This window comes from Phacochoerus africanus, chromosome 5, assembly GCF_016906955.1.
Source record: "Phacochoerus africanus isolate WHEZ1 chromosome 5, ROS_Pafr_v1, whole genome shotgun sequence".
NCBI classification, from domain to species: Eukaryota; Metazoa; Chordata; class Mammalia; order Artiodactyla; family Suidae; genus Phacochoerus; species Phacochoerus africanus.
Window position 1 is genome coordinate 91078766 of NC_062548.1, and position 24354 is coordinate 91103119.

At 48.3% G+C, this 24354-nt stretch overlaps 1 protein-coding gene across 3 annotated transcripts in view; it reads right to left on the reverse strand.

The window, feature by feature from the left end:
* SPTBN1 (spectrin beta, non-erythrocytic 1) overlaps positions 1–24354 on the reverse strand; it is a 200194-nt gene that overhangs the window by 37902 nt on the left and 137938 nt on the right. For all 3 annotated transcript variants that reach the window (XM_047782079.1, XM_047782080.1, XM_047782081.1), the window contains 13 exons: positions 20925–21098; positions 16178–16269; positions 14632–14712; positions 14144–14259; positions 10548–10660; positions 9315–9502; positions 7789–7906; positions 6626–6784; positions 5667–5969; positions 3306–3459; positions 1776–2646; positions 1553–1690; positions 7–763 (listed from right to left, as the gene is read on the reverse strand). In XM_047782079.1, coding sequence (XP_047638035.1) covers positions 7–763; positions 1553–1690; positions 1776–2646; positions 3306–3459; positions 5667–5969; positions 6626–6784; positions 7789–7906; positions 9315–9502; positions 10548–10660; positions 14144–14259; positions 14632–14712; positions 16178–16269; positions 20925–21098 — 3264 coding nt within the window. The remainder of the gene's footprint in view (positions 1–6; positions 764–1552; positions 1691–1775; positions 2647–3305; positions 3460–5666; positions 5970–6625; positions 6785–7788; positions 7907–9314; positions 9503–10547; positions 10661–14143; positions 14260–14631; positions 14713–16177; positions 16270–20924; positions 21099–24354) is intronic.

Here is a 24354-nt window from a genome sequence, read left to right on the forward strand (position 1 = left end):
AGTTACCTGGTTGTTGAGAAAGGCTTCAGCCTGCTTGGTGTCCCGCAGGAACTGCTGGTGGGCGTGGGACTGGGAGAGGAGGTTCTGTCTGTTCTCCCACATCTTATGGAGCTCATTCCACCCGGTGTCCAGGGCCTGCAGCCGCTGCCGCAGAAACATGTACTGGGCGTCGGTCTGGCCCTGCGTGACCATCTCGCCCATGTCCCTCATCTTCTGGTAGTCCTCCTCGTAGTTGTCGATCTCGTTTTTGATGTTCTCATGCTGTGTGAGGAGCTTCTCGGCCTCGGTCAGGGTGTTGGGCATGTCCTCCGAGGCGATGGCCGTCTGGGTCCTGGAGAGCCAGGACTGGAAGTCGTCCAGGTCCCGCAGGAACTGCTGCAGCTTGCTGGCCTCTCCCAGGGAGGCCTCGCGGTTCCTCAGCGTGGTTTTCATCTCCTCCCACACGTCGCTGATCTCGGCCAGCCGAGACAGGATGGCCTGGGCCTGGTCGGGGTGCTCGGACTCCAGCTTCTCAGCCTCCTTCTGCAGGTCACTCAGCTTCGCCTCGATGGCCACCAGGTCCCGCTCCATGCCGGTCAGCTTGCGCTGCAAGGCCATGACGCCAGCCAGGTCGTTGCCCAGGTCCTGGGTGGATTCGATGACCTTGGTCTTTTCCCGGATCCAGGACTTGGTTTCATTGCACTCGAGGTGGTAGTTCTGGATGCTCAGGGCGGAGAGGAGTGCATCCTTCTTCCGGTCCACCAGCTCCCTGAACTGACTCCACCTGTGGGTGCAGGGGTGGCGGAGAAAGCAGCGTGAGAGAGGCCAGAAGCTCACGGCTGGACAATGAAATTGACAGTGACGGTCAAAGCTGGGATTTCCCCTTCTCCACCTCTGCTTTGACTACATCCTTTGGGAAAATCACCTCTCTCAGTATATGGACACCAAGTATCAACAAAACAGCTCAGGGGATACCACATAGTGTGGAAAAAAAAAACCCTGACAAGAAGAGAGGCTTGTCAAAAAGCTGCAAAGTGGGCAGTGGAAACACACGTCCCACAAAGAGCCTTTTAATTCAAGACCGTGTGCATGTTTTACTGGTCTCTGAGCTGCACCTAATGAATATTCCCATTCGCCACACCCAAAGGCTGTTAGTCACCTTCCGAACTGAGGCCAGCATGCCACCATGACCTATTGCAATGTGTTTATTTGACAGAAAGATAAGACTGGGACAAAGGTCCACTTTGATAATCAGGATTCATTGGCCAATTATGTCTCAAACATGCTAAAATGCTGTTCCAGAAATCATTTTAAGACGAACAACACAGATGTCACCCTGACGCCATGGATCCACCACGCTGGGCAGAGGTCTCATCCAAGCCCTCGCTTCCCACGTGGGGAGGGACTGCCAGAACTATGTTGCCTCCAGAGACACTTCTTGTAAAACCAGGGGATGTAGAAAAGCAGATGCCAACGCCATGACATTAGTGCCACGATGCCAGTGACCCCGTACAGGAAATCCCCTGACCTCGAGGCTCAGCAGGTGACCTGGCACACAGGGCTCCGGCCTCACCTCGTGTTGAGCTTGTCCTGCTGGGCCTTGATCTCCTTCTCGCTTGGGTGGCCACTGTGCATCAGCTGCCGTGCAATCTGATTCACCACCGCCACTCGGGAAGCTTGGTTGTTCATCTCTGGTTCTAGGCTCTCGAATCTGAAAAGGCAGTTCAACAAGGGTGGTCACCTCCTGGCTTGCTGGTAGCCTCAATAGGCATGCGTCCCCGGAGTGCCCCACTCACCTGTGCTGGATGACCTCCAGGTCCTCCAGCTTCTCTGGGATCTGCATGTTGTTGAGCCACTGCTCCTTCTCATCGATCCAGAGCTCACAGGCATCAGCCTCGCTGAACATCTTGTACAGGGCCAGGGTGTCCTGCAGCGCCTGCTTCCGCAGCCGCGTCAGTTCAGCCACCTCCTTGTAGCGCTCCTCGATGCCCGCGAGCCGGCCCCGCACATCGGGGGACTCAGCATGCTCCTGGGGGAGGGCGCCGGCCTGCTCGTGCAGCGAGTCGATGGTGGGCCGGTAGTTGGCGATCTCCTCGGCCACATCCTTGTGCTTCTTGACCAGAGACTGGGTGGAGTACTCATCGTGGCCCACGTCGTTGCTGGAGACGATCTTGAGGATGTCCAGCATCCAGGCGTCGATGTCGTCGGCATCCGCCTGGAACTGGTGCAGCAGTGAGGCCTCCTCCAGGCGCTTCTTGCGGATGGCCGAGAGCTGCTCCAGGTGGGCCCACTGCTCGCGGATGTAGGCGATCCGCTCCCGGATCTTCTCCGACCCAAAGTGCTCCTCAGCGATCATGTCCTCGCCCTCTTTGATGGCCTGCTCGAAGTGACCGCTGCGGCCGCTCATCTCATCCTCGAATGCCCGGTGCTTGCTGAGCAGGCGCATGACGCTGGTGAGGTCCTTGCCGTAGTCGTCAGAGGACAGGATCTTCTCCTTCTCCCGGATCCAGCCTTCCTCCTCCGCCATCTCCCAGAAGAACTTCCAGAGGCGCCGGGACTCTTCCAGGCGGGCCCGGCGCTCTGCTGCCAACTGGCAAAGCTCTTGATAACAGAACTCCATGTGGGCCACGCGGTCTCGGATCACCTGGGGGTCGCAGGGCTTGTAACCTGTTTAACGTCAAGGTGGGCGTGTGGTTGTGACAGTGTTCAGCACAGGCTCCCGTGCACCTGCTGGCTGTCAGCTATACCCTTGTCCTCCCCTCCTAGATCGCAGTTCATGCTAAGAGCAGGGCTGTGTTGTGGGGAAATGGAGCACCTTCTAGGATCTTGATTAAAGAGGAGGGAGAGGCTGGTTATAATATAATAAGTGTTACATTTTTGCCCCCAAGTTTTTTTGGGAATCAAAAAAGCACATAAATTTTAAGAAGGCAGCTCCACTTAATTGTTTCTAAAATAGAACAAAACCAAATCCTTCCAAACATCCTTTAACCAAAGATATGCACAACCAGGTGTGAATGCCAGGAGGCATCTGAGAGCCACACCAGGTTCTGGGTGTGCATTGAGGGTGGTCTGGCAGACATCACCGCCTAACACGGAACCAAGCGGCACTTGTGTACAAAGGAAGAAGATAGGTCCATCACTGAGAATCAAGATAGAGATAAAGTGTTCAGAAAACCATTCCACTTGATCTCATGTACCTACAACATGGCCACAGACAAATCCACCAGGAGCCCAAAATGGCACGACAGCCTTAAAGGCTTCAACTACTTCTCCAGAGATGGATCCCTGGTGACGAGGAGGTAACGTCTGGAATGGTCCATCCTTACCTTCCCCGTCTGTTGCAAACTTCTGGGCAGAGGCATTGACACCTCTCACCCGCTCTGCCTGGATGCCAATGTCCGCTTCAACCAGGGCATGCTTCTGTAACAGGTCTTCCACGCCGAGCAAGTGTTTGCCATAGTCCTGAGACAGTAATAGCACCTGCACACAAGAGGCAGAGAAAAGACATCTGTGAATACAATCTTGGCTTCAGCACCTTATGATCTATGGACTGGGTGGGAGCCAGCAACCAAGCTGCACCCCTCCTTTCCTCTTCAGGGTAAGATCATGGGGAGCAAACCAGAGCAAAACAAACTCAAAAGCCCGCAGCAGAAGGGACATAGTAAACTCAGGACCATTTCCCTTGGAATAAGCAAGTCAAATCTATTTTTTTTCCTTTTTTTTAAGGGCCACACCTGCGGCATATGGAAGTTCCCAGGCTAGGGGTCAAATCAGAGGTGCAGCTGCTGGCCTACACCACAGATGCAGCAACTCGGGATCCAAGCCACGTCTGTGGCCTGCACCATAGCTCATGGCAATGCAGGATCCTTAACCCACTGAAAGAGGCCAGGGATCCAACCCACTTCCTCATGGATACTGGCCGGGTTCTTAACCCCCTGAGCTACGACACCAACTCCAGAAAGTCAAATCTACATTAAAAAATATAGAAGAGAGAAAAAGAGAACAGGAAGGGAAACCCATATGAAATGTAAACTAGGCCTCGAAGAAGAAACTGCTGCAGCAACAACGACTCAAGAAGATAAGGTAAAGGCACATCAAAGTCTGAAGAAATCTCCTGGAAGGTGCTGACCCTCCCTGGATGCTCTCCCCCTCTACGAGCTCAGCGGTGGGCCTCCACGATACCAACACAGTCAACGGGAGAAGCATCTGGTTGAAAAGAGTACAAACCACATCTTTAACCAAGTCAGGAGAACAGGGTCAGGTGGCTGGCATGCTTAGGAGGTCCTGAGCAACATCTCTGGTTTAAACTTGAATCCATTAACGTTTTATTTCTTTCTTCCATCAGCCCAATCTGGGGGTCCCATCACACATCCTCTCCAGATGGAATTTCTACTTTGCTCTTACTTCCTAAGATATCTCTGGCTCAATCCAGATTATAAAACGCATCATGATTTCAGAAAGTACCTCTCTGCTGGATTTTATGAATATTTCTGTTTTAAGAGGTCAACACAGACCGTACATGAAAACATCATAAATCTGGGACAGTAAGAGGGAAAACTGACAGGATGCAGTGACCTTGCTCCCCATGCCAGGAACAGTTCGAGGACTATGCACAAGACAAGGGCTTACAGCCCAGGAAGGAAACCCCTTGCATAAAGTCAAGCTTGGGAACAAGGTGTGCTGAGACAGAGGAGGCTGCACAGTACTGCTTCAAACTGCCCTGCTCTGTGGGCACTTTGCTGAGACGCCTTCCAGCTGGGGAACTGCTACACATGGATAAGCCTACATCACAGAACATGGGCAGGGCTATGCAGAGCAGCAGGTCTCCTCCTGGGCTGGGGAAAAGCTAGGAACTCTATACCCAGAGCTGTCAATAATGGAAGGGGAGGTACAAATCCTACCAGCCCTGGCTTCTGATAGGTGCATGTATCTTGCACTTAATTCCCACTCTACCCCAATGAGGGAGACAGCAGGTATGCTCTCCTCTGCTTACACGAGGGGATGCGGCTCATGGAGATCTGGAAGCTCCCTCAATCACAACACGAGCTCTGGCTGCCTGGTTCCTGGGCTGTGCCACATCCACACTGCCTACTACTCTTCTACACCACCTGCCTGGGCGCCACCCCAAAGGAGAGCCACTCACACATAGATCAATGCGTTGGAAAGCTGGTTCAACTCTAAGGAATGAAAAAGAGATAACCTGGGAACTTGGGGTAAATACATGCAAACTATTGCTTTTGGAATGGATTAGCAGTGAGATCCTGCTGTGTAGCACTGGGAACTATGTCTAATCACTTATGATGGAGCATTATAATGTGAGGAAATGGAGTGTGTACATGGGTCACCATGCTGTACAGTAGGAAAAAAAATCGTATTGGGGAAATAACAATTAAAAAAGAAAAAAAGAAAACCGCAATTTGATTGATTCCCTACAGTGGAATAAAATCTAAATTAGAGCTGAATCACAGCAGCTGACCTCCAGCTATGGAGCTGGTCTTTGCGACAATTTCTTCACACTTCACATCTCATTTAACTCATGAGCTAACAACCTTTTGGTGGGTGGCAGGGTCCTTCTCTGGCTGGAAGTGAGCAATGAGACCAGGGGTGTAGCTGTTGGGGGATGAGTGGGTGGGCCCCAGAAAAGAGGCCTGACTGGATGGGGTCTGGCTTCCTGCAGACAGATTTACCTTCATCTCATCCATCCAGTCCATAATGTACAGCATTTCCTGGAATATCTTCTGCAGGCCCAGGTTCATCTCGAGGCGCTGCCTCCGGGCCCTGAGCAGTTCCAGCAGGTATTCCCAGAGCCGGATGACGTTGTCCTTCCTTGCTGTGATGCGCTTGATGTCATGGTAGTTCTCTGCTTCCAGCTCCCTGGCCACGGCAACCACAGCCTGCACGCGCTCCTCGTATGCGGCAATGTCCGTCTCAATGGCCTCGTGCTTTTTCGTGGCGGCCTCGACTGCAGGAAGGTCAAATCCAAAGTTGTCCTAAGAAAAACAGGAAAGAAGGAAACATAGATTTCAAAAACCATCCAACTGGAACAGAGAAACAGAAAATGGGGGTGGACTCCGGAGCACACCCCTTAAACTTCTGGTGGTCCTAGAGCCAAACACCAAGGCCCAGTAACAACCCCTGCTGGTCTCCACCATCCCTGGGACCCTCAGAATTGTGCTTGGGCTCCGACAAGTGCCCCAAAACAAACCAGGCAGGCCTCGCTTTACAGAGGGTGCGGCTCGGCTCATGGGTAGCTCCTGACCTATGAGATCAGAGCAGGTGATGGCTTGTATTAAGCCAAGCAGAAAAGTAGCCACTTATTTATTTCACGGCCAGTCTAGCTGTTTTGAAGGCCAAAGGACTGGGGGAAAGAGGTAAAATTTTTTAAAACCATATAAATACAAATGGTTCACACACTCTCACTGGCTCTAAACAAACTGTGAGTTACTTCCAGATCTATGAAAAGTTAGATAAATAGAAGAGAAAGTATACTAGAAATTATAAACATCCTCTTCATGAGAAGCAGACAAGATGACAACGGCTTCAGGACACTGGATGCCGACCAACAGCTGTCCTAGGGCCCCTGGGTCTGTCTAGGGTTCTAGGGGGCCCCGGGAGCAGTTTCTCCCACACTGTTTTAGAGCAGGACCTGGGACACCAGACGCTGGTTCTCGCTCAGCCAGGTCTCTCTCATAGCTGCCTTGCGGTCGAATCTGCGGGCAAGCTGTTCCAGTTTCTCCTGTCGAATAAGCTCGTTCCGCAGGGCCAGTTCTCTCTCGTGCTCTGCTTTTTCCAGTCGTTCCCAGGCCTACAAAAGTGAAAAGGAATATTTGCCTGCAATGTTCAAGGAACTGCATCCTAGGCTGCAGTTAACAAGCTAGAGTTTCTCAAAAAGACCCGAGAACTTAAAAGGCAAATCCCATTCCCACCATCACTGACTCTTAAGCCTTGGGAAAAACATCATTTTCTCTCCATTGAGCCCCATGGGAACTCTTGTCCCTATCTAAATCTAAAGATCCTGTGCTGCATCTGGAAAACAGAACAGTGTAGATATGGAGCAATGTAAGTTAAGTTATAAATCTCTTAATTTATCTGAGAGGAAGTAAAGTATCATCAACAGCTCTGAGCTTATAAAAAAGATTAATGATTTTTTCCTAAGAAATCCTATTATGAATTTCTCATTCACCTCACTCTGAACCTTTTGTTTTTAATTCACATATCTGGGTATTTTTTCCGAAATCTTTACCGATTAAAGTCATTCCTCGGAAATATATCTGAGTTCATATTAAAAAAAAAAAAAACCCACTTAAAAGAATCTAAATGCGTACAGTAGACCACAGTTATAGATTCTTCAAATTTCTGCCTGTAAATAATGCCCACTGTAGAATTCAATAATTGCAGAAAAAACAGACACAGAAGCAAATTTTTTGACAGCTTTGCTGATGGCAGGAGCCCAAATCCTAAGCCTCAATCTCTAGGGGTTCCAGATACATGAAAATAAAACTCTTGAGTTCTCCTTTTGCAATTTACAGATGTCTGAGCCAATTGCCTGGGACAGCTGAAAGGTAAACTGATCATGTAGCACAAAATAAACAGGTTGCACCAAGACTGGTTTGATAAACTCTAACATCCCCCCACCCCAAACTTCTAAGAGACTGGTCCACCATAAGACTGATCCTCGGCACTGCCTAGGCAATGGCCGGCACGTTATCAACTCTGTGGTCCAGGGAAGAGCCTTTCAAGATTTCTTAGCAATCAAGACCCACTGATAGAACCTGAAAACCCATAGGAGGCACATGGTGTGGTTTTTACCTTGTTAATATCAGAGATGAGCTTCCCCTCCCGGGGCATGTAGACCTTCTGGTTATTGGCCCTCATCTTGCTCTGAATAGTGAAAAGCAGGACTTCCAAGTTCCCCTTCTCAGTAAATCTAAGCAGAGAAAACCAGCCATAAACATTATCTACTGTATTTTGTTCCATCAAAGGGGGAAAAAACTCATTTGCTTCTGGAGAAAAAATGAAACACTTCATGCAGCCATGCAACTTTAAAAGCCATTTATCTCAAGTCTGGTTTATGTGAAAGGGGTGTTAAAAGAAACCACAGTGGGTTGGTTTTTAGGTATTGCCGACCTCAAGAGGTATCCAACTGGGGGATTTTCTTGTGGTTGGTTGTTGTTGCTGAGATTTACATTCAGGAGTCCAGAATGCTACTCTTTTGTTAAATCAATGCAATCAAGATTTAGACCCCAAGCCCTGGACAATGAACTTGCTTCATCCGGACAACACAGCTGAACTACATAGTGTCACTGTCGACGGCTTGTAGACCTCAGCCAGGAATTCGCAACTGAGTGATTTTCAGAAATGGGAGGAATGACTTTTGCTATAGTAAGAGATAAGATCCATGATCCTTATTAGACAATTATAAAATTATAGAACAGGTGAAGGAATTCCCATTGTGGTTCAGTGGGTTAAGAACCCAACAAGCACCCATGACAAAGTGGGTTCAATCCCTGGCCTCACTCAGTGGGTTAAGGATCCGGCATTGCCTACAAGCTGCAGCATAGGTCACAGACGTGGCCTGGATCCAGTGTTACTGTGGCTGTGGATTGGTGTAACTCCAATTCAATGCTAGCCTTGGCATTTCCATATGCTGCAGGTATGGGTGTAAAAATAAAAGTTAAAAGGTAAAAAATCAGGAGTTCTCTGGTGGCCTAGTGGGTTAAAGATCTGGCTTTGTCACTGCTATGATGCAGGTTTGATCCCTGGCTGGGGAACTTCCAAATGCTGCATGCATGGCCAAAAAAAAAACCGGAAAAAACACCAGATAAATAAAATATGCAAAAAATCAAACTTTTGGGGCAGCAAAACCTGATCTGAACTGATATGAAACTATAATCTTTCTTTGCTGACACAGAGTGACTTATTGCACAGATTTGTTAATGGGCTTGATGATGAGTTACTGTCTCAGACCCACCTGGAGTCTTACTACACACCACATACATGCACTCTGCTACTTCTCTAAAATCTGAAACCATGGAATTCTGAAACACAGAAGAGCTAGGCACAAGAGCTTTGGATGAGGAATTGGGGACCTGCACCATTTCTTGGGAGTCTCATGTATCACACAGAGCAGTGGCACACTGCTACTGGGAAGGGCTCACTGAGGGTATGACTTGTAATCAATCTCAGCGACACTGGCTCAGGGGAAAAGGAGGAGGACAGGCCACTGGGGAGATGTATTCAATGCAATGAGACCACCCAAGTCAGAAAACCAGGTCTGTGGCTGCAATGATCTCTCTACCCCTAGGAAGATTAATGCATTCCAGTCTGCATCTTACTTGGGGGGTTTCTCCACAGTGCGGTAAGTGTTGAAGGCCTGAAGCTGTTGTTGGACCCCAACCAGTGAGTTGGCAAATTTGCGATTGTTCAAAATAATGATGGTTTGTTCAATCCACTCCAGAAGATCAGAGGCAAGGGATTCATACTTTTCAATCATTTTTTCAGTTTCAATAGCATTGTCAAGCACCTGTTAGTAAGATTTAGACAAATGGAAAAGCATGATCGTATTACTACAGGGAAACATGACTGCAAGTCTACAGGAGCACACACACACTTAATGACTGGCTTTGGCACAAATGCTTTTAAACTCCAAGAACCATTTGCTAATAGGCACTCAGACTGTGGCTATTGTTTGTGAGCAATGACAAACAACCTGTAATTGGTTCTGTAACCTCCCAAGCCCCAGGCAAAGGGCTTGAGATCCTGAATGACTCCTGATGCCAAAACTCCAAAATTCCTAGAGAAACAAAAAAGGGCTCTATTTTGCTTGGTCCTGTCCTGAGAATGCCCATGAGTTTTCCATTCCACTGCCCTGAGAGGACAGTCTTCTAGTCTGAGGTATTTGGAAATACATGGCCAGGTGGGGAGCTCCCATTGTGGTGCAGTGGAAACGCAACTGATCAGGATCCGTGAGAATGTGGGTTTGATCCCTGGCTTTGCTCAGTGGGTTAAGGATCTGGCATTGCTGTGAGCTGTGGTGTAGGTCGCAGACACGGTTCAGATCCCGCAATGCTGTGGCTGTGGCATAGGCAGCTGTAGCTCTGATTTGACCCCTAGCCTGGGAACTTCCATTTGCCGCAGGTGTGGCCCCCCCTTCCCCCCCAAAAAACAACAAACCAAAACACAGAAATATATGGCAGGAGAACATCAGCCAAACAAAAAAATTTAAAAAAGCATAATACTGAGGTCTTTGCAAGGCTGGTAAACAGGATTTCTATATTCACAACATCAGGAGGCTCAATTAGATTTTTTCAATACCCAATTTTCTGGCAAGGGTGAGGGGAGGGGTCTTTCTGGGTCTGAGATTCCCCCTGAAAGCCCTCCCTAAATCCTTTGGCCACCACTCCTGCCTCCTGTTACTCTGGGATGGAGGGGCTTCTGCCCACTTCCCTGTCATCTAGAGAATCTGCCACAAACCCCCAATAGCTAAAATGCCTGCGTGTGCCAGGGCGGCACACTCACACACAAACCTTAATTACGTCTCACGACTTACAAAACTAGTGTGAGCTTACCTTTCCAATTCGTTTTCCTTCAACAGCCAAGGCCTTCATCTTTGAGAAGTAGTGGTAATAAGTCACCACGTAAGTGATAATGGACTTCTCATCGGGGTGGTCCACGCTGATATCTGCAACCCAGAGGAGATTCCGTTCAGTACTCTGCTCACGTGCCGCCACCCAGGCAGCAGGAACAGCCCGGAACAGCTGCTAACACTGAACAGGCCCCTGTCTTCATTTTTTTGTGCTGGAAAGTTCTGCCATCAGTGCATTATTTATAAGGCTAACAAGGATGAAACCATCTCACTGGCTCTCTTATTATATGAACATTCAAATGTGCCTTCTACTGCAACATGGACATAATACCTTAAAAGACACAATCTTTTCTCTGGAGGATCCCAGGCCACCAGGAGGAGAAAATACATGCAGAAATGGAGGATGCAGCAGTAGTTGAGTCAGATACCTCAGCAATGTGGTTACCACCTTGCCACTCCATGGTTACCTCCCTGCCTCCTCCACCCTCAAGCTGGTCTCGGCTTGAGTCCTTATTTCCAACAGTTGCACTGAAATTTTTTTCGAATACTAGGTCTACGGAGTCTTTATCTCCTTGTTACCCATATCCAGTCAGTCACCGGCTCTGAGACCAGAGGAGTCTAGTTATGGATCTTTATTGTCACTCACAGGTCTGATTCTCATAGTCACACACCCAGAAGCCTAAAGCAATGGCTTCTTCACTGGGTCTCTGTTCCTGGCTCTATCTAGCTGATTTTGCAGAGGCCCAGCTATGAATACATGTCCTCCCATCTCAAATTACTCAAAAATGCCCTGCAGTCTGAAAAGTAAACTATAAGCTCCAAGGTCCTCTACAGTTTGCCTTAACTTTCCTTCCCCTTCTTCCTTCCTTCTATCCATTGAAGATTTGATGGGCTTACTCTAAGTGCCAAGCACCGCTCTAGATGTTTCTAACCCTATAGCCTACTAGTTTTTCTAAGGCACTCTAGAGTCGAACCAAACTGGACTATTCACCATTCCCCTGAACACACCACGATTTCTAACATTCCTTCCCCTTAGTCACAATTTCCCTTTGCCTGAACAGGCCATACCCACCCCACCACCTTCTCCTGTCCTTCCAGGTCCAGCTCAGAGGCTGCCAATCCCACACGGCCATTTCTGATCCTTTAAGGGCTTTGTTTAGAGTTCACTTTCCGCCAGGTCCTACGATTACTTACATTTGTTAGGCTCCCAAGACCAAGTCCCCGAGGCAGGAACCCCATCTTGGGAAGCCATGTGCCACCCCACCTCCCACCCCCTAATGTGCTGTCCACATACAGAGTGGTGGTCAGTCACTATCCTTGGAGGGAGGGAGCACATGAACGAAGGTGGCCCATCTGCAGCGTATGGCCATGTGGAGGGAAGTATGCGACCGGGACAGACTGGGGACAGAGCACACGGATGGCTCCTCACGGAGGCACTGGGCTCTTTTTCAACGTGCATTCACACATGCACCTTCACGTCTATCCTCCGGGCAGCCCTGTGTGAGGCAGGGCTGCTTCTCTTATCTCAAGATGAGACCATCAGGGCCCAGAGTTGCCAAGGCAGCTGATGGCAGTGGGGGCCGCAGCTACTGTTCCCACGCCAGAGCCCCAGTGACGACTCTTGGGTCTGCTCGGCCCCCTCAAAGAGGGCCCCACAGAGACAGAATTGGAGGAACGCCAGGAAACCATGCCGGCCCCGTATCCAATTTAATAAACACAAAATGTCGACATAATTGGGAAGCAGTGAATAGGCAAAACCTTTCCTCACCCCCCCCCCCAACTTGTTTACAATTGTATTGTAACTGATGCTCTCTGGGGCATCGGGCAACTAATAATAGCTAAGGACAAATAATAATCAAGATCAAACCCACAGCATGCATGACATCAACTGTTTTTTGTTTTTCTGAATTTTTTGAATTTTTGTCTTTTTGCGCCTTTTCTACGGCAGCACCTGCTGAGGCATACGGAGGTCCCAGGCTAGGGGTCGAATAGGAGCTATAGCCGCCGGCCTACGCCACAGCCACAGCAACGTGGGATCCGAGCTGCATCTTCGATCTACACCACAGCTCACGGCAACGCTGGATTCTTATCCCACTGAGCAAGGCCAGGGATCGAACCCACAACCTCATGGTTCCTAGTCGGATTCGTTAACCACTGAGCCATGATGGAAACTCCTCAACTGCTTTTTTTTTTTTTTTTTTTTTTTTTTTAGCCCCTTGTCTTCAAATGATCTGGGAAACATCAATCCCCTTTTCATAGTGGGTGGTGATGAGTGAGATTAACTAATGAGCAAGTTATTAAAAATGTTTTGTCACAGTAATTTTTTTAAAAAGGTTCTTTATTAAAACACAAAGAGCTAGGGCTCTGGCAGGATGCCTTTCCATGGTAAGGCAAGGGTTAAGTACAAAGATTTATCGCAGCCCAAGGAATTTTAGTTTTCTGTTTATACTAAGAAATCATTTAATGGGCTACACAAAGATAATTTTATCTCAGCTTCCTGTAGTGAACTTATCAGTGAATCTGATGCACTGGAAAATAGCAAGAAGCCTGCCTGGCAGCCTCATGACCTGCATCTGCCCTTGGGGACTTCAACTTCCCATGCTATATTTGTAAAAACTTTAAACTTTCACTCACATAATTTTCTCTCTCTCTGATTTGCTCACAGCTGAGAGGGACTAAAAAGCCCCAGCATTACAAACAAATTCTCGTACACTTTATAAATGCTTCTCCGCATTAGTACAAGTTCCTGTGATAGCTCACGCTGAGATGATTCTGTTAAGCAAAGGAGCTATAACCTGTGCGACTGCCCCACAGAGGTCCACACCATGTCACCTGCAGTCCATCTCTGGGGTTCTCCTGCAGACAGAGGGTGGTTCTATGCAGAGACTGGGGCGCTGTGCCGCCAAACAGCCAGCCAGGAGGAGGGACTGGCGTGTTACACCTTCTGCCGCCCACATGTTCCTGGTACCTTCCTCACTGAAGAGATCTTGCTCAGAAGCGAACACTGCACAAACTAAGGAGGCCCCTGACTCCCCCTGGCCCCCATCTCCACCCATGCCTAACCATGCTCTCACTACTGTGGGATGAATGTCAGCCAACAAGTACGCATGGACAGCCTCCGACAGGTCCTCTCCCTTGAGCACAGAGGCTGACCCATCAGTGACTCCCCGGTGCCCGCTGAATAACCTCCAAGAATGTTAACCTGTCCCCTCCACCACCACCACCTGCCCAGTGCTACTTTTCCTATTATTACTCTAAACTCCACTCTAGGGAACTGTTAGTCCCCAAACACGCCTTCTTCTTTCCTGGTTCCTTTCCCACACAAATCCTTCTGTCTACCATGCCCCCTCCTTGGGAACGTGTTTAATGCTCCCCATACTCATCTTTCAGGGCCTTTTCAGGCGTAATCCTTCACACAAATCCTCAAGTAATTCCCACACCAAAATTAAGCTCCTCTTCCTTAGATAATTCCCAAAGCACACTGCACATATAAAACCAACTGACACAGAGCACACTGTATATAAATCCCCCAATGCTAGCGATGCCAAAGGTCCCACCTTTGACCCCTCTGGTCCTCACCTTCGGGGTCCAACAGTTTGGTGAGGCCAAGGTGCTGCTCTGCCAAGTTAAACGCGTTCTGCAGATTGTAGTGTGCATTGGATTTCTTCAGTTTGTCAAAATCTATCAGGTCAGGCCTATGGAGAACAACAGTGGAACACAACAGAAACGGGGCTTGAAAACACGTCACGTGACCAACGGGGCACGATCACTGTCCACCTGCCAGAATCAAAGCCTCAGTATTATCTCGTCATCAGACAATGAAACCAGATTTTTGAATAAACACCTCAACGTTTATTAAGAGAACTGAAGAGAATGGGCGAGCTTGTTTCTTTTGTCTGGGAGAATTTACACATTCTCTCCCACTTTCCTCCCTCGGAAGGCAGGGACTTCCACCGCGGTGCAACATCTATGGCAACGGACCTAAGGAGCAAAAGTTAACCCAGAGCTGCTCTCAAGGATGTCACCGTCCTACCCCCAAGTTGTCAGCGTGACTTCCAGGGACTCACCTGTGCTTGTGTATCAGGGCGTTGAAGGCCATGCCGTCCCTCCAGCTGGTAGTGAAATTGTGAATGTTGACGTTGGGGTACCTAAGGTGGACAAAGCATGAAAGAAAAGCAACATAATTACCAAATAAAGGTCTATCCTTTTGCTAAACGCAGTGTTTAAAAAAATGTTTGGGAGTTCCCGTCATGGTGCAGCAGAAACAAATCCAACTAGGAACCATGAGGTTGCAGGTTCGATCCCTCGCTTTGCTCAGTGTGTTAAGGATCTGGTGTTGCCGTGAGCTGTGGTGTAGGTCACAGATGCGGCTCAGATTCCACGTTGCTGTGGCTCTGGCGTAGGCTGGCAGCTACAGCTCTGATTAGACCCCTAGCCTGGGAACCTCCATATGCTGCAGGTGGGGCCCTAAAAAGACAAAAGGCAAAAAAAAAAGTTTGGAAGCGCTGTGAAAACGTGAGGACAATCAAGTCAAAGCCATCATTACCTCAACTTCTGCTTGCTGGAAAATAAAAATAAAATACACATCCACATGGCTTTTCTTTCTTGGTAATTCAATCTGACAAAGAATGCGAACTGTTTCCCTGCCTGAGAAAATAGTGACCACAACAACCTAGATGCCCTGAGGCCCCTCTGCCTCACTGGCTTTCCATATCCCCAACCCAGATATCGGAACCCTGCAGACACCAAGACCTGAGTTCACGTGTCACTTTGGGAGAGGAAGTGGCTGGGGTTACCTGTTCAAACATTCAGCTTTCATTCTTCCTTATATCACTGAACTGGATGAAGTGCTGTGAGTCAAGCATCTCCCTCAACACTTCCCCATGTTTGCAACCTGGCCCTAACTGATCAGTAGAGCACTACCCTGCACTAATAGTACCCTCTATCTGAGGTTGATTACAAGTTCATTCCTATCTTGATCCCCTTATTAAGCCTTATTACACTCTTCATGGTCTCCATAGTTATTACTGACTGATCATTACAGATACGTGTCTTCCGAACAGTCCCGACAGTAACTTTCTAATGAACCTGGTACAAAACCAGTTCTCAATTCATACCGAGGCGCTGTGACAGTTTCAGTGAACAATAAACAAGATGCAGCTCTCTAAAAAATACCTTCACTGAAATTTCAATTAACGAATAAAAGAAACAGAAACTGAGATAATGTACAAAGACTACTCTTTAAATTTACTGCACAAGGCTTCCCAAAGCAATAGAAATAAATTAAAGAGAGGAGAAAACCACAACTTTCATAAATATTATTGATGTGATTCTTAAACACGGCTTCGGGGTTTTAAAATTCAAGATCAACTGCTCTCTGGAACTTCCGTTAATAAACAGAGGGAGACTGTGCAGATGACAGGTACAGAATATAAATCAGAACGCCTTCCGCTCTGAGACCTAACTGAAATGTCAGCATACCAACTGCTTTCCCGTTAACAAGACATCTCAATGGAAATGGTGGAAGAGACACGCGTCAACACCTTGAAAGTGATGACTCTGGTGGAACTTAGTCCCAGGAGAAGCAGGCCCCAGTCCCGAGTTCACGCTCACCCAGCTGTCTTCATCTGGCACCACAACAGCAACGCATCCTTGGCAGATTTCTTCTCTTTGTTGTCTTCAGTTTCCACACTGATGTCCTGGATCTAAGATTTTCCAAGAAATATTAGACAGAAAGATGGGTCAGCTTCCTGATGAAAGCCACAAAAGAACAGATCTGTATATACATAAAAAGTAAACTTTAGATCAATGCTTAGCCCTGCAGACTGTCTACTCTGAGGGTCAATGAAACCTGCTTTCTGAAGGCAGGGCTCACCTCTTAGAAACACCAACCAGAACCAGGTTTTCTACTTTGCACAGAGGGAAGACGGAAATGAAGACTTGTTATCTGTATGACCTCCTAGGATCGATTAGGGGTCATTGCTACCTCCAATGCAGCCTATCTTTCCAACTACAAGCTAACATGGTGGTCATATGGTACAATTTGAACCTCATCAGACCCCAGAAAAACATTAAGTTTAGTTTGTCATAACCAAATATTTTTCACACCAGGGTGAGTCCTTTATTGATGAGAACAGTGTAGGTACCATTTCCTGAAAATGGACCCAAACTTTCAGAGAAAGAGTGCGCTTAAATGCTGTATTTCCATGTGTCTGTGCTATGTACTCTGAATGTCTGCCCCCCCCACAAATTCTTTTTTTTTAATGGCCTCACCCAGGACATATGGAAGTTTCCTGGTTGGGGACTGAATGTGAGCCACAGCTTTGACCTATGCCACAGCTACAGCAACACTGGATCCTTTAGCCCACTGCACCTGGTCAGGAATCGAACCCATGCCTCCGCAGTGACCTGAGCCACTGCAGGTGGATTCTTAACCCACTATGACACAATGGGAACCACCCCCCCTCGACAAATCCTTAATCTTGAAATCCTAACCACCCCCCCAAGTGATGATGTTAAGAGGTGGGGCCTTTGGGAGGTGCTAAGTCAGGAGGGTGGAGTCCTCTAAATGGGACTCATGCCTTCTAAGAGAGGCTCCAGAGAGCCCCCGAGGGCCTTCTACCATGTGAGGACACAACCCAGAGAAGGGCTGACTATGTGGTCTCAGACTCAGAGCCTCTAGAACCACTGTGAACAATAAATGTCTATTGTTTGCAAGCCACCCAGTCCATGGTACTTGTCTTAGCAGCCTGCAGGGACTAAGACAGTCTGCATTCATAAGCTACTCATAGGCCTTGTATTCTCGACATGATATAGAGCCTGGTCTACCAGAACCTAAATCAGACTTGCTGGGTTTGAATGCAGGCTCCCCTACAACTGCCCTTGGGCGAGTCCCTTGGCTCCCCCTCCGAGGAGGAGCTATCTCAGAGCACTGCCATGCACAGGAACAAATGCTGAGCTCTCGGGAAGGATCCACACGTCAGCTCTTAGATCATGGGCTGCCCACCAGACAGGTGATTTTAGACAAACATTGTAAATGCCCTTTTGCCTTTAGTTCCTTGATTTTAATAATAAAATGTGGGATTGGGGGTGGGGTGGGAATGGTGGCTATCACTCTCTTTCAGCTCTAGGCATTCCAAAGCTCCCTGTCCTGGTCCTTGTCAAGAGTCTTTCCATTTAATCTAGAAACATACTCCAGAGTTCTTTTTGAGGAAAAGAGACAGGAGGAGGATAAAATATATAAATGTAAGATTAAAAAGAAAATTTTGACTAGGAAAAACACCAAGAAATTGAAATAATTACACCTTTCAAAAAATTCTCCATTTCTGGAGTTCTCATATGGCTCAGCGAGTTAAGGATCTGGGGTTGTCACTGCAGTGGCTTGGGTCCGTGCTGTGGCATGGGTTCAATCCCTGGCTCAGGAACTTTTGCATGCCGTGGGTGTGGCCAAACACAAAAAAGAGAAAAATTCTCCATTTTTAATTGTGGTAAGAAAAGTCTGAGTCAGCATAAACTCCAGAGTCCAAAGAGTGAATGTGCAAGAATAACCCTCTCTCAAGGGGTAAGACACTGACTCACCGGGAAAGGCAGGTGGAATTTTACAATAATCCCTGTCAGCTTTCCTATGCTTCTGTGTGTCGGGAGTCTGTTTCCAGACTTGCTCATTAAGAAACAATGTTTACCTTCTGAAATGAAGACGGCTCCCTATGTGGACTAGGAAAACCTAAAGATTTTCATTTCTGTTTCTCCTACCACGTTTTATTCTCTTTTAAAGGGGAAGCAGCATAAACCTGTCAATTATCAATGGTATTTATTTATTTTCATTCATTATTTATTGCTTTTTAGGGCCACACCCACAGCATATGGAGGTTCCCAGGCTAGGGGTCCAGTCGAAGCTACCGCTGCCCAGCCTACGCCACAGCCTCAGCAATGCCAGCTGCAAGCCACAACTGTGACCTACACCACAGTTCACGCCAACGCCAGATCCTTAACCCACTGAGCGAGGCCAGAGATCGAACCAGCATCCTCATGGATCCTAGTTGGGCTCATTAACCGACGAGCCACTACAGAAACTCCATCAGTGGCATTTAATGACACCTGCTACACCCATCAGGGCAGACCATGTCTCAGGACGCGCGCGCACACACGCACACACAACACACACACACACACACACACACACACACACGGGAAATGATAACATGAGATTATTACACATTCAGGAGCTGGGGAGCAAGATCTTTGTAGATACTTGAGGAAGCTTTACAGAGGAGGCAGAACATAAGCTGGGCCTGGTCTGGTATAGAATCAATACGTGTTTGTGGAAGGGGGGTACAATATGATAAAGCTGCTGGAGGAGGGAGTTCCTGTCATGGCTCAGTGGTTAACGAATCCGACTAGGAGCCATGAGGATGCGGGTTCAATCCCTGGCCTTGCTCAGTGGGTTAACGATCCAGCGTTGCTGTGAGCTGTGGTGTAGGTCGCAGACGCGGCTCAGATCCTGAGTTGCTGTGGCCCTGGTGTAGGCCGGTGGCTATAGCTCCGATTAGACCCCTAGCCTGGGAATCTCCATATGCCACGGGAGAGGGCCTAGAAAAGGCAAAAAGAAAAAAAAAAAAAAGAAAGCTGCTGGGGAAGGCAGGATCACATCAGATGCCAACCCTGCAGGCCATGCAGTGACATCAGCCTGGATTTCTGGCCTCCAAGAAAAGGGAGAAAGTACCAATCAGCATTTACAGGTTCAAGCGCAGAAAAAGGCAAGCTGGCAGGAAACTAATTAGTCAGTGACTCAACCCAATTCATGCCCAGAATCCTGGAAAGGGCCGTGTGCGCCAGCTCTCAGCCATGGGCACCAGTCTGCTGTTGAGAGAGACCCGTCAGGATGCCTTCCACGCTCTGATTACTACAGGCCAAAGGCAAGAAAAATAGAACTTTTTACCCTACGGCACAGAGGTGAGGCTCAAGGAAGGTCCTGCTCGTTCCACCTCTGTTGGCCTAAGGCCAAGAGCAATGATTAATGATTTAATGGTATTCGGTCCATTTTCAAATTATTCAGGAATTAAATGGCAAAAACCTGCACAAGAGTTCGGTTTGCAAAATAAAGTTGTTGATGGATGCAATTAACTCCATTATTGATGTCATCTTCAGCGGTTCCTGCCTCGGAGCTACTTAATTACAAGCGCTGGGGCTGAGAGCAGGGAACCTGAATTTGTGAAAAGCTTTCCCAAGGAGTCAGAAGTTGGGTCAAAGCTTAGAACCCAGCCATTCAGGGACTGTCTTTGTTCCTTCCATTCCACATACCCACCCAGAACACAAAGTGAGAGCCCCGGGCTCGGGAGGCGAGAAGGAAAACAACTGGTTCGAGGTTGATTTCAGAGTTTTAGTTAGAATACAAAAAAAAGCTATAAGTGGATTTCTGTTTTTGCCCTTTTTTGGTGAGATTTTTATTTACCGAGAAAAAAAAAAATCAATCAGACTGCATCAAAAGAAGCGGGAAAGGAAGGCACAGAGCCTACAGCCACCCAGGAGACAGGACGGCTAGGACTTCTGTTTGCAGAGGAACCTGATGCTGTGTGACAAGTGTTTTCTGCATTTCAGATTTTAACTGAAAAGTAGGAGCATGAAGAAATAGCCTGGAGAAAGAACCAGTGACTAAGCTGGAGATGCTTCCCAGACAGGAAAGGCTGAGCTTTCTCCTAAGGGGTTGGAAGCATGTGGCAGCCTCCACTGGCTGTGTGACAAGGCTCCTCCCTTCCCTCATAAAGCAAAGGAACTGGACAGAGTGACCTTCAGAGCACCTTCTGGCTTAGACTATTTCTATATTTAGAACCTTCCCTTTGGGTATAACAAACCCATAAAATGGTCATCAATTCAAAAAGAGCATAAGGCTTTTGCACATTCCCTCTGGAAACTGCTTCCTCATAACTAAAGGAGAATGAGAAGGTAGAAACAGAGCCCACACATGTGTCATAGTTCTAAGCTGCTTCTCCTAAAAATATTCTATGATGCATGTCACAGTCTTGCAAAGTTTAGACTATTCAGTGGTAGTAACCGAGCACCAACCACATCCTTACACCTCTGCTCCTGAGAGCGGAGCCGCAGATACCACATTTAGAGCAAGTACCAGTGAGTTGGTGGGCTGGGACACAGTCCAGAAACCCCCTCAAAATATGACAGCAGATTCAAGACTTTAAGGGGCTAGGAAAACTGAGGAAGGACATGGTAGCTGCGGCATGCCTACGGGACAGCCAAATGTGACACACAGCTCCACACATCTGACTCTGAGGTGCCACTTCGGCCTGGTGTTCCTGGTCCCTCTGGAGTGGGGAGGCCAGTTTCATAAAGATGCTCAGTTCCTTACCTGGAACCGCAGGATGATGGTCCAGATGAGGCCGAGGGTCAGCCGGTGGTTCCCATCCACGATGTCGTGGGACCCCATGTTCTCCAGATGGACTCTCTGCTCCTTCAGGAACTGAAGGGCTTTGTCCACATTCTCCAGACAGTGGATGCGCATTCGTCCCTTGGTGGGTTTGGGCTAGAATCAGATGAGCAGAAGGTGGAAAACAGGTCATCCAACAGGGCAGAATGAGGCTGAGAGCTACCGCCCAGAGTTTACACGTGCCCATTCATCAGCACTCTCCCACCCAAACCAAAACGTTAACAATCATGTGCTCGTTCAGTCCAAAGACAGCATTTATCTAACAACCTTAGAAAAGTTTACTTAAGGGTTGATCACCCATCACTCTTCAGAGGTTTGTTTAATCATGGAAGCTACACAATTTACAAATGAGCATAAAAGCTGGAAGTTTAGAGAAAAAGCAACCCAATTTCCATAAAGAATTTCAGAGCTACTACTGCCATCTGTGTAATTTTTGCAGGTGCATGGCAAAACATCTCTGAGAATTTTCTGGCTGCTTTAAAAGTAAAAATAGGTTTGCCACCTGTTGGCTTGGGTTGTTTCCTAAGGTTGCCTCAAAATGACAAAGCAGGTACACTCCACCAAATCAGGAGAATTTCCAAGTGATGGTTTTGTGAGGATGGTGGGGAGGGAGTTGCATAAGAGTAATTTACTGAAAAGAGGGATAAAGGAACAAAATGTGAGATTAATTTGAACTACCCCAATTTTTTTTTTTTTTTTTGCTTTTTAGGGCTGTACCCACAGCATGGGAAGTTCCCAAGCTAGGGGTCGAATCAGAGCTAGAGTTGCCGGCCTACACCACAGCCATAGCAACAAAGGATCCGAGCCACAGCTATGGCCTACACCACAGCTCACAGCAACGCCAGATCCTGGTCAGGTTCATTACACTGAGCCACAACAGGAACTTCCCAAATGTCTTTTACACAGGTATATCAAAATCCAAAAAAGGCCCTTTGAAGGTGAACCTTTTACATAAATAAAGCTACAAATCAAGATAGATACACACACACGTGAAATTTTCAATGGTTCTCTAATGTCTCCTGTGTCAAGAGCAAGCTGGTGCCTCCAGCGCCTGGCTCCGTCCTTCCCATCGTCCTCGCTACTGCTCCACACACCCACTCCAGCAGATCTCACTCTTCCACCTCAGGCTGATCTCACGCCTCCACCAGGCTGCCACCAGGCTGCACACACCCTGCTAGCCAGAGGATGTTCTTGGCCGGGCTGCCGCTTGACCTCCTTGGCCCTCTCTCCAGACCCCACCCACCTTCTGAGGTTCAGGTCAAGGCACACCTTTCCTTTCAGAAGTGATTTGTAACCACTCCAGGTCTCACAGGTCTCCCTTTCCCCCTAAACCTACACAGTGATGGTCTGGACCACAGAGTTCAAGAACTCATCATACGTCTTACACTTTTGCTGTTACTTTGTAGTATCATTCTTACATCCAGACTACTGGCTTCTGAGAATGGAGATGATTCTTTATACTTCTGCTATATTTTCAGCAGCCTCTGGTTTGGTGCAGAGCACAAGGTCCACATGGCGTAATGGAACATCCACGGATGGACGGGGCACGGTGTGTGCTAGGAGCCAGCCTCGCAGAAGAAAGGCAGCCAGGAGTGCAGCAACCCAGGCACACACAGGTCCTCTGGCAACAGCCTGCTCCTTCCCAATGTTCCCCTCCCTAGCTGAGAGCCTCAGCCATGTGCTCAATGAAAAACATCTGGAAAGAAGACAACTCGGTAACTAGTGGCCACTTGAAGTACCCAGTCTCAGAGCCTGTTATTTTTTTTCTTGACCTTCTCTTCTCCAAAAAAAGGCACTAACAAGCAGAGAAGAATGTGCCTTGACCCTAAGGAAGTAACATTACAAGCAGAGGTCTTGCCACAAGTGGCAAGTTCTATTTTCAAATAAAAGCAACGGAAAAGTCTCTAAAAGCCAAGCTTTTCACTACGGCCGGCCCTCTGGATGCACCCCCAAGTCCTGGAACCAATTCCCCTCTGGTGTGGAGGGAAGTCTGTATTATGACAGCTTTACTTACAACCTCCCCACTCCCCAAAAAAAAGGCATTCTCTCTCAGAAACTTCACAACTAACACATTTCAGGTATGTCAGAAATGCTAGGATTTGTTGCTCATGTTAGGTCAAGTGATAACATTACATCAAAATCAAGCAATCTGGTGAAGTAAGAAAAAGGTCAGGTAGGAAACAGAATAGGGGGTAGAAGCCGTCTAAGATTCCGTGAAAGACTGCAGATGTGGTGCGCAGCCCACGCTGGCGCCTGCTCTGCCAAAGGAGGCCCAGCTGCCTCCACACCGCCCCCTCCGCCTCCTCCTGCAGCGAGGCCAGGAGAGAAGCCCGATGAGGCAGGTATGCCCACAGTCCTCCCCAGGAGAAGTCGTAGGTCCCTGCCCCAGTTCTCCCAAGGGAACTTTAGTTCTCATTTCCCCTGGCTGACCAAGTGACACCCCACAGAGGTCCCTTGTTCTTCGTGTGTCCAGGTGGCCACTGGACTGAATGAGGCTCCTGCTGCAACTCTGTTCAAAGCTGAGGGATGGGGACCACTTGCCTCTAAGGAGGTGTGTGGATTCTGGAATTCGGAGGACTTTGGTGTCTCTTGCTGGTCAGACCAAGGATCTGTGATTACAATGGTGCTCGTTGGGGACTGCTGCCCAGAACTGTGGGGCAGCGTGCAGGGGGCATTCAAAGGGCCATAGATGCTCTCCCACGATTACCTCTGCGAGGCCAGAAAAAGTTATTTCCTAACTGAGCGTGTGAGGAACAGCGTGCATGGAATTAGATGACATTAATTTGAATATCAGGATTCACAAAAGAGGCGCCTGGTGGCCCAGCCCATGGCATAAACCTAAGTCAGCCTGCACTTAAAGGAAAAGGCCTGTCCGGGAGCCCGAACACACACCCATCACAACGCCCCAGCTCAACCTCACCCCACTGAGAACATAGGCCCGCCTGCCTTCTAAGGAAACCCCCAACCTCCCAGCCAATGTGCCGCTTCCAGGGCTGCATCATCTAAGGCTCCTAAAGCCCGCCCTTGCCCCCAGGAAGCAGTGCTCCTGAGTCCAGGGACTGTGTTTCCTTGAATAGAGGACATCGAGCTCTTAACTAAATTGTCTTGTCATCTGACAGAAGGACCCGAGCAGGAGAACAAGGAATAGGCTGAGGGCGGCCAGATCTTCCAGGCCGCCTCAGGTGTAACCACCATCCTCTCAGACTTTATCTTGAAAAACTTGACCTCAACCATTAGTGAGACACCTCGAGCTTCTGTTTTCTCGACAAAATCCCAGTGCACCGTGTTCCATACACACATGAACATGGGGTGCAGGGATGTGGGTGGGGGAGGACCACGTGAGGGGGCCAAA